The sequence below is a fragment of the Homarus americanus genome, unplaced genomic scaffold, assembly GCF_018991925.1.
Source record: "Homarus americanus isolate GMGI-L3 unplaced genomic scaffold, GMGI_Hamer_2.0 scaffold45252, whole genome shotgun sequence".
In the NCBI taxonomy this organism is placed as follows: domain Eukaryota; kingdom Metazoa; phylum Arthropoda; class Malacostraca; order Decapoda; family Nephropidae; genus Homarus; species Homarus americanus.
The window spans coordinates 18,872-34,088 of NW_024716318.1; the positions used below are offsets into that span (position 1 = coordinate 18,872).

The 15,217-nt window shown below is 42.0% G+C and overlaps 1 protein-coding gene across 2 annotated transcripts; it reads left to right on the plus strand.

Annotated features, from left to right (window-relative positions):
- Positions 1-7,538: 7,538 nt before the first annotated feature.
- Positions 7,539-14,903, plus strand: LOC121858119 (the record flags this gene model as incomplete). 2 transcript variants are annotated; one of them, XM_042354346.1, is given in 5 exon segments in its annotated part: positions 7,539-7,693; positions 8,017-8,215; positions 13,209-13,481; positions 13,651-13,787; positions 14,775-14,903. In XM_042354346.1, coding segments are annotated over 5 exon segments (756 nt in total). In that variant the 5' UTR covers positions 7,539-7,643.
- Between the last annotated feature and the right edge of the window lie 314 nt (positions 14,904-15,217).

The following is a 15,217-nucleotide window of genomic DNA, read 5'->3' on the forward strand; positions in this document are numbered from 1 at the left end:
ATGATAGTGTTTATGTGTGGTAGTGATGATGGTGTGTTGTGTGTGGTGATGATGATAAGTGTCTTGTGGTGATGATAGTGTGTTATGTGTGGTGATGATGAGTGTGTGTTGTGTTTGGGTGATGATGGTGTGTTATGTGGTGATGATGATGGGCGTGTTTTGTGGTGATGATGGAGTGTGTTATGTGTGGTGATGATGGGGTGTGTGTGTGTGGTGATGATGAGTGTGTTGTGTGGTGATGAGTGGTGTGTGTGTGTGTGTGGTGATGCTGGTGTGTGTGTGGTGATGATGGGTGTTGTTGTGTGTGGTGATGATGGTGTGTGTGTGTGGTGATGATGGTGTGTTATGTGTGGTGATGATGGGTATCTTGTGTGTGTGTGGCAATGATGGTGTGTGTGTGGTGATGGAGAATTAGTGGTGATGATGAGGCGTGTGTGATGATGGTGTTGTGTGTGGTAATGTGGTGTGTGTGTGTGTGGTGATGATGAGTGTGTGTTGTGTGTGTGTGTGTGTGTGTGGTGATGATGGGTGTTGTGTGGTGATGTGGGTGTGTTGTGTGTGGTGATGGTGTGTTGTGTGGTGATGATCCGTGTGTTGTGGTGATGATGGTGTGTTGTTGTGATGATCAGTGTGTGTTGTGGTGATGATGGAGGTGTGTTGTGTGTGGTGATGATGGGTGTGTTGTGTGTGGTGATGATGATGGGTGTGTTTGTGTGTGGTGGTGATGAGTGTGTTGTGTGTGGTGATGATGATGGGTGTGTGTGTGTGGTGATGATGAACGTGTTGTGTGTGGTGATGATGATTGCTGTGTGTGTGGTGATGATGGGCGTGTGTATGGTGATGATGGGTGTGTTGTGTGATGATGATGAGTTTGTTGTGTGTGGTGATGATGAGTGTGTGTTGTGCGTGTGGTGATGGTGTGTGTGGTGGTGATTATGTTTGTGTGGTGATGATGATGACTGTTGTGTGGTGATGATGATGAGTGTGTTGTGTGTGGTGATGGTGTGTTGTGTGTGGTGATGATGATGGGTGTGATGTGTGGTGATGATGGTGTGTTGTGTGGTGATGATGATGGGTGTGTTGTGTGTGTTGATGATGATGGATGTGTTGTGTGGTGATGATGGTGTGTTGTGTGGTGATGATGATGGGTGTGTTGTGTGTGATGATGATGAGTTTGTTGTGTGGTGATGATAGGTGTATTGTGTGTGGTGATGGTGTGTGTGTGGTGATGATGAGTGTGTGTGTGTAGTGATGATGATGACTGTGTTGTATGATGATGATTAGTGTGTTGTGTGTGGTGATGATGATGAGTGTTGTGTGTGGTGATGATGGTGTGTTGTGTGGTGATGATGATGGTGTGTGATGTGTGGTGATGATGGTGTGTTGTGTTTGGTGATGATGATGGGTGTGTTGTCTTTTGGTGATGGTGATAGATTAATAATTTGTGTGTGATGATGATGTGATTAATGACTGTGTGTGGTGATGATGATGGTGTGTTGCGTGTGGATGATGAGTGTGTTGTGTGTGGTGATGATGATGAGTGTGTTGTGTGTGGTGATGATGAGTGTGTTGTGTGTGGTGATGATGACTGTGTTGTGTGTGGTGATGATGATGAGTGTGTTGTGTGTGGTGATGATGAATGTGTTGTGTGGTGATGATGAGTGTGTGTCGTGATGATGATGATAATAATAATAATAATAATAATAATAATAATAATAATAATAATAATAATAATAATAATAATAATAATAATAATAATAATAATAATAATAATAATAATAATAATAATTAACGGTTTATTGAAAGAGCTTGGCAGCCAGAAGGCTGAAAATATACAGTTACATATTTGGGGAATGGGTTTCGAATTACAAATAATGTACAAGTAACATAAGTGATACAAATAAGATATATAATAACTAGATGGGGAAAAGCTCAAACTACAGTTCATATCAACATAGTGACAGTGCAAGAAGTAGTATTTACTTGGAGTGAATACACTGGTTTATTACAAGTTATTGATAATTTTTACAATGGTTGGGACTGGGCTGTTCTTATAGCAATCAGTTCGTGCACGTATGGGCTGGATGCGGTTGTGGTGTTGAACAGCAATTCTCGGGCTAGGGATCTCAGGTGGTAGTAGGTGTCAAGGATGGTGTAGACTTAGAAGCTTCTTACCAAATTTGCAGATGAGGTCGTGGTGATGGTCAGTGAGAGTTGAAAGGGTCAGTGTGTTGAGCGCTTCTTGATATGTGGAGTAGGAAGGGGAGAGAATAATCTTGCATGCCCTCTTTTGCACTTTTTCTAGGTGTTTACGTTGTGTGGCATTTAGGGAGGAAGACCAGGTAGGGGAGGCATAGGCGAGCTTGGGAAGTATGAATGTTGTGTAAACACTGAGGAGCTCGGGTGCAGGAACTCCGAGGGACTTGAGTCGGCGGAGGAGGTGGGGACGGAAACTGGAGGATTTGACAACTTCACTGACGTGTGGTTTCCAATTTAGTTTGTTGTCTATGGTGACGCCGAGGCGCTTCGTGAATCTACAACCTGGAGTGTGTTAGGACCTAAAGTAATGGGCGGAGGTGGGACAATGTCGGAGAAGGTTGATGTGCATAACCATGGTCTTGGTATGGTTGATGGTGACATGGTTGTTGGTGGCCCATTTTGGAGACTGTTCAATAAATCCTGAAGGGCAGTATAGTTGGAACAGAATTGTTGGCGTGATTCCAGTGGTGGAGTCGTCGACATATTTCAGCGAGCAGGGATTTCTCTTAGGGCATCATTGATGATGGTATAAGGAAGCAGAGTGGTTCCATCTTGGTGCTTGTGGGGACGCCACTGGTGAGTGACTGAAAGGTGGAGACAGCCCTCGGAGCGTGCAACTTGGCGTCGGTCACTGAGGAAGTTCTGTAAGCCATGGTATAAGACTTCTCCGAAGCTCGGGTCAATAGCTTTGTTGATGATTATGTGGTCGACTAGGTCGAATGCTTCTGTGTGAAATCAATGAAGGCGACAGCTACAGACGTTTTCGTTTCTCGAGATGGCGGTATATGTAATCGAGAAAGCTGACAAGACAGTGAGTGGTGGAGGAAGTTTTCATATTGCCAAATTGCTGGGAGTCTACGACTCCTGCAATATCAGCATAAGCAGTCGAACACAAAACTTTCACTGGTTGGAGCGGTATGGGGTGATTGCAATAGGTCATGGCTGATTTGGGATTGTGGGCTGGTTGACTTGGGCACTGGTGATACATAAGAGGTCTTCCAGTCAGCTGGGCATCTGGCTGACTGGGAGAAGCATTGATGATGTGGAGCAGAGGGGGTTTAGCAAGCTCCGGGAGGAACTCCTTGAAGAGTTTCATTGGTGAGTGTGTGTGTGTGTGTGTGGTGATGATGAGTGTGTTGTGTGTGGTGATGATGAGTGCGTTGTGTGTGATGATGAGTGCGTTGTGTGTGGTGATGATGAGTGTGTGTGTGGTGATGAGTTTGTTGTGTGTGGTGATGATGAGTGTGTTGTGTGTGGTGATGATGAGTGTGTGTGTGGTGATGGTGTGTTGTGTGTGGTGATGATGAGTGTGTTGTGTGTGTGGTGATGATGAGTGTGTGTGTGTGGTGATGGTGTGTGTGTGTGTGTGTGATGATGATGAGTGTGCTGTGGTGATGAGGTGTGTGTGTGTGGTGATGGTATGTGTGTGGTGGGTCTGTGTGTGGTGATGATGAGTGTGTGTGTGTGTGTGGTGATGATGAGTGTGTTGTGTGTGGTGATGGTGTGTTGTGTGGTGATGATGGTGTGTGTTGTGGTGATGTGTGTGTGTGTGTGTGGGTGATGATGAGTGTGTGTGTGTGGTGATGATGCATGTGTTGTGTGGTGATGATGGTGTGTTGTGTGTGGTGATGATGGGTGTGTTGTGTGGTGATGATGAGTGTGTGTGTGTGTGGTGATGATGAGTGTGTGTGTGTGGTGGTGTGTGTGTGTGTGTGTGTGGTGGGCGTGTGTTGTGGTGATGATGGATGTGTGTGTGTGTGTGGTGATGATGATAGTGGTGTGTGTGATGATGGTGTGTGTTGTGGTGATGATGGGTGTTGTGTTGTGGTGATGATGGTGTGTGTGTGGTGATGATGAGTGTGTTGTGTGTGATGATGATGATGATGAGTGTGTGTGTTGTGGTGATGATGAGTGTGTGTTGTGGTGATGTGTGTGTGTGTGGTGATGATGAGTGTGTTTTGTGTGGTGATGAGTGTGTTGTGGTGATGATGAGTGTGTGTGTGGTGATGATGAGTGTGTTGTGGTGATGATGTGTGTTGTGGTGATGGTGTGTTGTGATGATGGTGTGTGTGTGTGGTGATGATGAGTGTGTTGTGTGTGGTGATGATGAGTGTGCGTTGTGGTGATGATGGGTGTGTGTTGTGGTGGTGTGTGTGTGTGTGTGTGGTGATGATGGTGTTTTGTGTGGTGATGATGAGTGTGTTGTGTGTGGTGATGAGTGTGTTGTGTGTGGTGATGATGATGAGTGTGTGTGTGTGGTGATGATGGGTGTGTGGTGATGATGAGTGTGTGTTGTGGTGATGATGAGTGTGTGTGTGGTGATGATGAGTGTGTTTTGTGTGGTGATGATGGTGTGTGTTGTGGGTGATGATGGTGTGTGTGGTGACGTGTGTGTGTGTGTGTGTGGTGTGTGTGTGTGTGTGTGTGGTGGTATGTTTTGTGTGGTGATGATGAGTGTGTGTGATGATGAGTGTGTGTGGTGATGTGTGTGTGTGGTGATGATGGGTGTGTGTTGTGGTGATGATGAGGTGTGTTGTGTGTGGTGATGAGTGTGTTGTGTGTGGTGATGATGATGAGTGTGTGTGTGGTGATGATGAGTGTGTTTGTGTGTGGTGATGATGGTGTGTGTGTGATGTGTGTGTGTGTGTTGTGGTGATGATGGTGTGTGTGTGGTGATGATGAGTGTGTGTTGTGGTGATGATGAGTGTGTGTGTGTGTTTGGTGATGATGAGTGTGTTTGTGGTGATGATGGGTGTGTTTGATGTGTGTGTGTGTGGAATGATGGTATGTTGTGGTGGGTGTGGTGTGTGTGGGTGATGAGTGTGTGTGTGGTGATGAGTGTGTTTTGTGTGGTGATGATGAGTGTGTGTTGTGGTGATGTGTGTGTGTGTGGTGTGTTGTGTGTGGTGATGATGAGTGTGTTGTGGTGATGAGTGTGTGTGTTGTGGTGGTGATGATGGTGTGTGTGTTTGGTGATGATGGTGTGTTGTGTGGGTGTGTGTGTGTGTGTGGTGATGATGGTGTGTGGTGTGTGTGTGTGTGTGTGTGGTGTGTGTGATGGGTGTGTGTGTGTGGTGATGGTGTGTTGTGGTGATGATGAGTGTGTTGTGGTGATGATGATGGTGTGTGTGGTGATGATGGTGTGTTGTGTGTGTGTGTGTGTTGTGGTGATGTGTGTGTGTGGTGATGATGGGTGTGTTTTTGGTGATGATGGGTGTGTGTTGTGGTGATGAGTGTGTGTTGTGGTGATGTGTGTGTGTGTGTGTGGTGATGATGAGTGTGTTTGTGTGGTGATGGGTGTGTTGTGGTGATGTGTGTGTGTGATGATGATGAGTGTTTGTGGTGATGATGGGTGTGTTGTGGTGATGATGAGTGTGTTGTGGTGATGAGTGTGTGTGTGTTGATGATGGTGTGTTGTGTGTGGTGATGATGGTGTGTGGTGATGATGAGGTGTGTTGTGGTGATGTGTGTGTGTGTGTGGTGTGTTTTGTGTGGTGATGATGGTGTGTTGTGTGTGGTGATGGGTGTTGTTGATGATGGTGTGTGGTGGTGATGATGAGTGTGTTGTGTGGTGATGAGCTGTGTTGTGGTGATGATGAGTGTGTGTGTGTGGTGGTGATGAGTGTTTGTGGTGATGATGGGTGTGTTGTGGTGATGATGAGTGTGTTGGTGACGTGTGTGTGTGTGTGTGTGTGGTGATGATGGTGTGTGTGTGTGTGGTGATGATGAGTGTGTGTTTGTGTGGTGATGATGGTGTGTGTTGTGGTGATGATGGTGTGTGTTGTTGATGTGTGTGTGATGGGTGTGGTGGTGATGATGAGTGTGTTGTGTGGTGTGTTGTTGTGGTGATGATGATGCGTGTGTGTGGTGATGATGGTGTGTTTGTGTGTGGTGATGATGGAGTGTGTGTTGTGGTGATGTGTGTGTGTGGTGTGGTGATGATGAGTGTGTTGTGTGTGTGGTGATGATGAGTGTGTTTGTGGTGATGATGAGTGTGTGTTGTGGTGATGATGAGTGTGTTGTGGTGATGTGTGTGTGTGTGTGTGGGGATGATGGTATGTTGTGGTGATGATGAGTGTGGTGTGTGTGGTGATGATGAGTGTGGTGTGTGGTGAGTGGGTGTGTTTTTGTGTGGTGATGATGAGTGTGTGTTGTGGTGATGTGTGTGTGTGTGGTGATGGGTGTGTTGTGTGTGGTGATGGTATGTTGTGGGTGGTGAGTGTGTGTTGTGGTGATGATGAGTGTGTGTTGTGGTGATGATGAGTGTGTGTTGTGGTGATGATGGTGATGATGAGTGTGTGTTGTGGTGATGATGGGTGTGTGTTTGTGTGGTGATGAGTGTGTTGTGTGTGGTGATGATGAGTGTGTTTTGTGTGTGGTGATGATGGTATGTTGTGGTGATGATGAGGTATGTTGTGGTGATGATGAGTGTGTTGTGTGTGGTGATGGTGTGTTGTGGTGATGATGGTGTGTTGTGTGTGGTGATGATTATGTTGTGGTGATGATGAGGTGTGTGTGTGGTGATGATGAGTGTGTGTGTTGTGGTGGTGAGTATGTGTGTGTGTGTGTGTGTGTGGTGGTGATGATGAGTGTGTGTTGTGGTGATGTATGTGTGTGTGTGTGTGTGTGTGGTGATGATGAGTGTGTTGTGTGGTGATGATGAGTGTGTTGTGGTGATGATGAGTGTGTGTTGTGGTGATGATGAGTATGTTGTGGTGATGATGAGTGTGTTGTGGTGATGATGAGGTGTGTGTTGTGGTGATGATGAGTGTGTGTTGTGGTGATGATGGGTGTGTGTTGATGATGGTGTGTGTTGTGGTGATGATGAGTGTGTGTGTGTGTGTGGTGATGATGAGTGTGTTGTGTGTGGTGATGATGAGTGTTTTGTGTGGTGATGGTATGTTGTGGTGATGATGGTATGTTGTGGTGATGATGAGTGTGTTGTGTGTGGTGATGATGAGTGTGTTGTGGTGATGATGAGTGTGTTGTGTGTGGTGATGATTATGTTGTGGTGATGATGAGTGTGTTGTGTGGTGATGATGAGTGTGTGTTGTGGTGGTGAGTATGTGTGTGTGTGTGTGTGTGTGTGTGTGTGTGTGTTGTGGTGATGATGAGTGTGTGTTGTGGTGATGATGAGTGTGTGTGTGTGTGTTGTGATGATGAGTGTGTTGTGTGTGGTGATGATGAGTGTGTTTTGTGTGGTGATGATGAGTATGTTGTGGTGATGATGAGTATGTTGTGGTGATGATGAGTATGTTGTGGTGATGATGAGTGTGTGTGTTCTTCATTGTTTATTTTAGGCTTTATTATTAATTTGTGTCGTTGTCTATATATTAAGGTTTTAACCATCTTTCCTTTACAGACATCTACTTGTGAAGGTGATAATGGTGAAGAAGATAGTGCTTGTTATATTGACCCTCATCGTCACTGTCTTGTAAGTTTCACCTTATGTAGCCCAGTCTAGTCTACCAGCCTAGTTTAACTTAACGTAATCAAGCGTACCCTGACTTAAAATAATTAGCTTCGTTATCCTACCTGAAGGAAGAGTTCATTCCTTACCAGCCAGTCCTAATTATCCCAACCATTAACCAAGTATCCAACCAGACCCAGTGGGATAGGTAATTGTGTTCCCTGTCATCGCCAGAAGGGTTAATTTTGTTTTTGTTTTAGGTTGGAGTATTTGAGTGAGGAGTTTGCTTCATATAGCTTGTGTCATTTAACAAAACAGTGAGGCAGTGAGTGACTTCTCTCTCTCAGATGTGTGTGTGCACTTTACAAATTCAGGATGGATAGATTCCCCAGGTCCGCCATTAATGGCTTACAGGGTCCTACTACTATCTTGCAACAACAGCATCATCACCAACAGAAGAACCAACAGTATCACCATCATCACCACTTTCACCATTATCCAAATCTGGGACAGCTTCACAGAGGACCCAGAGAAGCTCCTCACCAGGTTAGTCATGTGAAGTTTCTCTTGTATAATTTTTTTCGGTAATGGCCGAGCTGACGGCTAACACCAGAAACAGTTGTATGATTTTGTTAATTTTTTCCACAGATGTTGTTTGGATGATGGTAAGTAATATAAATATACAACAATGAACAGAACCTAATAGAACCTGAGCTAACCAACCTAACCAAAGAAACCTATCTAACCTGAACCCCCAAGCATATTAAGCAAAGGAACTTTGACATTTGGTAACAATGAAAACAACTTTATTGAAGCAACATGTTGTAATTTTACATTTTTATGGCCATGAGAGTACACTTGGTTGTTGCTCCAACATGGCAAGTCTTGGGGCGGAATATTTAAGGTAAATAATTTTTTCTCATACAAGGCATGTAGAGACATTTCAGTATCATATGATCAGTTTTTCGCCTGTTCTACCCCACAAATACCTTCATGCTTCATACCATGCTCACTGCAGGTGATTTATGATTGTAGATAGTGAAAAAAACTTATTAAAATAAAAAGTTGTATCTGTGGAGACAATAAACAAGTCCTTCTGGTGTTAGCCGACTTATCCACTCTTACCTTACTTTACTTTTTTCTGTTTATATTCATATTGTGTATTATTATTATTGCTAGTAGTGGAGCAGACGGCTAACACCAGAAGCAGTTGTTCGATTTCATTAATTTTCTGCACATGATGTTTGGTTGATAGTAAGTAATGACAGTGCACAGAACCTGACCTAACCTAACCTAACCTACTTGACCTTACCTAACTTCCACAGCATATTAATGAAAAAGAGCTTACTATATCTGGTATTGAGGTAGTAGGCAGCTACCAAACAGGGAGGTACTACCGCCTGGGAAGATATTGGAAGCATAATGTGTTGTCTAATGGTAGACCCTGCTGCCATATGGCATCACAAAAATTGTGACCAAGTCCCAGGTTGTTGATCTGACTTTCTGTCTCATTTACACACAATTGCAGGGTCTCAATTTTTTCTCTTACTTTGACAACACAACATACATATATTGTTTCTCATTATTGATCTTTTTTTAATTTTTGTGTTTATTTATTATTATTATTATTATTATTATTATTATTATTATTATTATTATTATTATTATTATTATTATTATTATTATTATTATTATTATTATTATTATTATTATTATTATTATTGTTATGACCCTCTTCCACTCACCGCTTACCAATCTTCCACCACTGGTTACCAGCGGCTACGGTCGTATGTACAGAGCAGTAGATATCTTACAAGAGTTCTCAAATTACCACCGGCTGTCCCGCCAGTCTCCGGTAATTGTCCGATGATCGGTATCAGTGTACAGACAAACAACTGGCAGGTAGATTTCCACCAGGTCACTGAAACACACTTGTGCACTGTAGTCTTTAATAAACAGTAATTCTTCACAACACTGTTAACAGGGTAATGTATTCTCAGCTCAAGTATATAGTCAGCACACTACCAGTGTACAATTCCTTAGTCTTCTCACTTTATATTAATCGCAACAATTCCACAATACTTGCACAACAATTGCGTTCAGTTGTTCTGCTAGGCTTAGTCATTACACTCTGAATGGAAGCGATCTATTGACTCAAGGCCACTCACTGCCGCTTATACATGTCTCGTCAGACGCCTAGAGCATTCTAGCAACGTCCAGACGCGGGAGGTCGGTTCGCAACACTCCTGGAGAATTATCTTGGCTTACAATAAGAAGTAAATCATAACAAAAATGATGCAATACATTCTAGAATTTTCTTACATAATTAATACATCAATACCCTGTATATTTTTTTATTTTTTTTTTATTTTTTTTTTACGGGAATTAACCCACCCGGGCACAGGCGAAAAAAAAAGAACAGAAAGAAATTGAAAATACAGGTAGTCCCCTACTTATGACTGCATGGACTTACGTCCATCGGTACTTACGACCTGCTCTGACCTTATGACCGTCGGGACATACGACCGCGGCAGTCGTGACCAAAAATATTTTCAAATGACGCGGGCATTTTCTATACCGAAACGTTTCTGTCCCGGGCAAGAGCGTCGTGCGGCTGGGTCGCCGCGTGGGTACACTCACTCAGTGGAGCGCTTAGTTGGTGTTTGGCTATCGTATCCTATATACTGATCGCGCTGTGAACTTTCGTTATTATCGTATATAATTGACTTTATAATGACTGGAAAGCGTAAAAGTGAGAGTGCTGGTGGTGCTCCAAAGAAATGGAGACAGGCAATTATTGTTGAGATGAAAATGAAGATAACTCAGCATGAGAATGGAAAGACTGTAGCAACAATCTCACGTGACCTAGGTTTCTCACACTCGACTATATCCACTATTCTGAAGGACAAGGAACGTATTCGTTATGTAGTGAAAGGAACAACACCAATAAAGGGAACTATAATTTCAAAGAAAAGACAAGGTCCTATTCACAATATGGAAAAATTATTGGTGATATGGATAGAAGACCAGATACAGAAGCGTGTACCCTTAAGCCTTCTTATCATACAGGCTAAAGCAAGAAGCCTGTTAAAAAAGCCTGAAGGAGCAGGCAGGAGATGAATATGATCCAACCTTTACAGGAAGTCATTGGTGGTTTAATAGATTTAAAAAACGCTACAGTCTACACAATGTTAAGGTGAGTGGAGAGGCAGCTAGTGCCGATGTTGGTGCTGCCGAAGCTTTTAAGGAGGAGTTGGATGAAGTGATTGTGGAAGGGAATTATTTGTTTGAGCAAATATTCAATGTGGATGATACTGGATTATTGTGGAAGTGCATGCCTGAGCGGACATACAGTTTCAAAGGAGTTAATGAAAATGAAGTTATTTTGGGTACTAGTAACAAGATAGTGGAGTTAGGTAAACAGCTGGAGTTAGAAATTGATAATGAAGATGTGATCAGTTGGTTGAAAGTGTAGCAGAAGAGCTCAGTAACGAGGATTTCATTGAACTAGATGCACAGAAAATTGCAGAGGAAGAAGAGAGAGAAAATGTAGAAGAAGAACCTGCACCCCCCAAAAAGTTTTCAGTGAAACAAATGGCAGAGGCATTTGCTACACTTAGTAAAGGAATGCAAATGTTTGATGGCATGGATCAAAATTATGAGCGTTATGCCAAAGTTGACAGAATGATCCAAGATGCACTTGCTTGCTACAGAGAAATTTATAATGAAAAGAAAAAACAAACTGTGCAGTCTAAATTGGACATCTATTTCAAGAAGTCCCCCAGTGCTGTCTCCTCACGCCCCACCAGTGCTGCCTCTTCACTCCCTCAAGATGATCCAATACCTTCCACCAGCAAGTTTCCACAGCACATAAACCTGTCTGAAGAAAGCGACATTGATGACCCACCCAGCCCTGTCTCCTCCAATTAATATAGTCTCCATGTATCCTGTTAATAGAAAATTATGGGGGCCCCGTGTGCATTCAGCTGACTACATTAAAGGTAAGTGCTCAGTCACACCGTATCCATTCCTCATTATTTATTACTTTTACTGTACAGGTTGACTATCAAAAATCCGGCAACCTCGGGACCTGAGGAGTGCCGGATTTTCGAAAATGCCGGAAAACTGATGGTTATATTTGCTGTATAAGTTTAACAAAAAATGACTACCTGTACAGTCCTTTAAACAAAGAAAATTAAACACTTAAGTTAGGATAATATAATTGACATTGCTGGATTCCTTGTAAGACCAGGAATATTTTGAATATAAATGTCATATATTTTGCACAAAAGATAACATATTTACTCAGAGTAAACATTATATCTAAAATTTGTATGTCTAATGCAAAATCTATGATGTTTATATTCAAAATGATCATCAAATTGTAAGAATTCCAGCAATGTAAATTATATTCTGGCCGGGTAATTTGTATGAATTTTATGAGCTAAGACATATATCTTCATTAAATAAACAAAGAAATATTTGAAAATGCGCTCCGAAATCCATGCCGGAAAACTGAAGGTTCCGGTTTATCGATTGCCGGATTTTTGATGGTCAACCTGTACTGTATTTCATTGTAGATTTTTTTTTTTTTTTTTTTATATCTATGTCGGACTTACGACCATGTCGGACTTACGACCTGGATTTGGGTCCCTAACCCCGTCGTAAGTCGGGGAGCACCTGCTAGAGAAGAAAAAGGTTATACTGTACTGTACATTATTAGTCTACACCGCGAAGATGCCGGAAAACCAGCTTTTGAAAGTGAGACAGATTGTAAGAGCATGGAAACACAGAAGAAGACAGAGCAGTCCACAGTTTGGCTGTGTGAGGAAAGAAGGAGGTACTATAACGGGTTATTCTCGTGTGACCGACATCCAAAGAGAAACAGTGGGCACCGGGGGCAAGATGTGTGTTACGAGCCCACGGCCTTGGCGGCGGTACACAGAATGCCAAATCCACTGAATATTGCCATAAAATCAGTTTGTTCACCATGCCTGCCCACTACAGGTGATTTATGATCATAGATAGAGAGAAAAAATAAATAAAATCACAGTACAAAGTTAAATAGTTATTATTACTTACAGTACTGTCATCTAAGCAAAATTTATGGAAAATATGAACCAGTTAGAAAAAACTCTTTGGTGTTAGCCATCTCCTCCACTATTACCAATATCATTATTATTATTATTATTATTATTATTATTATTATTATTATTATTATTATTATTATTATTATTATTATTATTATAAGTTTCATTTGCTTAGTAATAGGAGAGTAAAGTTGAGAAAACATGGCCTGGCTACTGGAGAACTTCCCTGTTGAAGAGAGAAACTGGGAAGCTAAGGGGAATAAAGGAGGGGGAGGGGAGAGAAGTGAGAGCAGAGGAAACAGAGGTTTATTTCTGGAGATAGAGAGTGAAGGAAAGAGAGAGAGAAGACAAGTAGCTAAAATAAAAAGATAGAAAGATAGATTGACATTCATATATATAAACCCAGATAGTTGATGACCAATGTACTGTACTGTACTGTATTACCTCAGATGATGAACAAGACCCAGCTCTACCGCTATTGCTTGGGGTTCACGAGACGACTGTTGGCCCACCTGCGGCGTGCTCCAAGTAGCATGAGCCTCCTCGACTTGAAGCCTCACTTGTGGATACTCTTCCGTCGCCTCAACTTTTACCCCTTCGTGTCTCAGTACCTGGAAGCTCATGTGGGCTCTGTCACCACTGCCAACGATGCCCTCCCTCTCTACAACCTGCTCGACTTGTACAGCGCCCTCGAGCTTACCCACCATGCACACCTACAGCAGGTTAGCCACATTATTCTGGGAGAGATGGAGAGGTTGCATAACAGAGACATATATACACACACATAACTTGTGTAGGTTTGGTTAGGTTAGGTTATGTGTGATGCTAAGGTATAGAAATAACTACAGTATGGAGATTGAATGTCTTTTGTCCTTGTATATCTGTCAACAGGTGAAGAAGAGGTTCCTGGACATGGAAAAGGAGGGGTCAGCAGCACAAGGAAAAGTTGTCAACAATCTGGGCAACATGATCACAGGCTTCAACATACACATTAAACAGATCAAGAACAACATGACATTGCTGTACAGGTGAGAGACAAGAACAACATACTGAAGTAAATAAAAAATGAGAGATAAGAGAGATAGACACAGAATTAGAGAAAAATGAGATATGACAGTGATAAGAGAGATAGAAAAGTGTGTAGAGCAAACTCATTGTCTGATGAACCATATTAGAACCTACTGTTGCTGAGGGAGGCTAGGTTAGAGCCTGAATTTGCTTATGAAAGTTTTATACCTTAGCAATACCTGTAATGTATTCAAGAAGAACAAAACTCACAATGTTTGGTTAGTGCTAATATTTAAGCCAGCATCAGTGTTAGTGCTGGTTACAGACATTATTATGGCACCTGATGTCTTGAGTTGATTCATATGTGGTAATGTCACTCTACAATGAACCTAACTAACTACTGGTACTGTATAGTTTATCTTAAGGAGCCAGAGTCTACTTACAACTGGTGTAGATAGACAGAGAGATAAGAAGGAGTAAAGGAATAGAGACTGACAAAGAAAGATGATTGTGAAAATATACAGAAAAAGATATTATAAGAATAATTACAGAATCACTTACATAGACACAAATAGATATGTAGAGCGAGAATGGGAGGGGGAGAGAGATATGTACACAACCAGACAGGTATGTACTCAGTAAGCAATACTTGAGGCAATGAATGGTTAACTGTGACCAACATGTAAATATTGCATAATTATTAAAGTTGCAAAGTTACATATAATTTGGTACAGTAGTTTTAAAATTTTGGCACATTGTTATTTGTGTACATCAAGTTTAATAATAGTTTGCAACATACTTTAATCTATTTTCATAACATTGTTTTGTATGTTATCACCCACTGTAGGTACTGTACGGTACTCACAATTATTGTGCAGTATATCAAAATAAATTCCAGCTTTCCTTAACACAGCCAAATTATCTAAATGAAACCAAAGTGAAAAAAATATTTGTCAATAAATTATGAATATGAAAAGCAGATAAGAATCTTTTTTAATACACTTTAGACAGTCGGCCACAGGTCAGTATTGCAGCCGTCTGTCAACAATATCAACTTTGTGGCGTTCTTTGAGCCTGGTGGACTACCCAAGCTGGAGCGCATGATGGCCAACCTTGCGGTACCCTCCCCGTTCATGGTCAGTGGTGCCTCTTGTTAGTACTGTACTATAATGTAGTGGTGTAAGTTTATGAATACACACAATACAGTACTGTATCTATATACAATATGCATGTATGTTTTGTTTGTATGTGCATGTTAGTGTGTGTACTGTATGTGCTTTTGAATGTATGTGTATATGCATATGTCACTGAGATCCTGTTGTGGAATATAAAACAGAGAGTATTCAGAGCACATTGTTGTCACACTACTGAAGAGGACTGTAGGTTAAGGTTGATATATGATCTACAGTGTTGTAATTTTTTGGTATTTTATCTTTTACAGTACGATGCA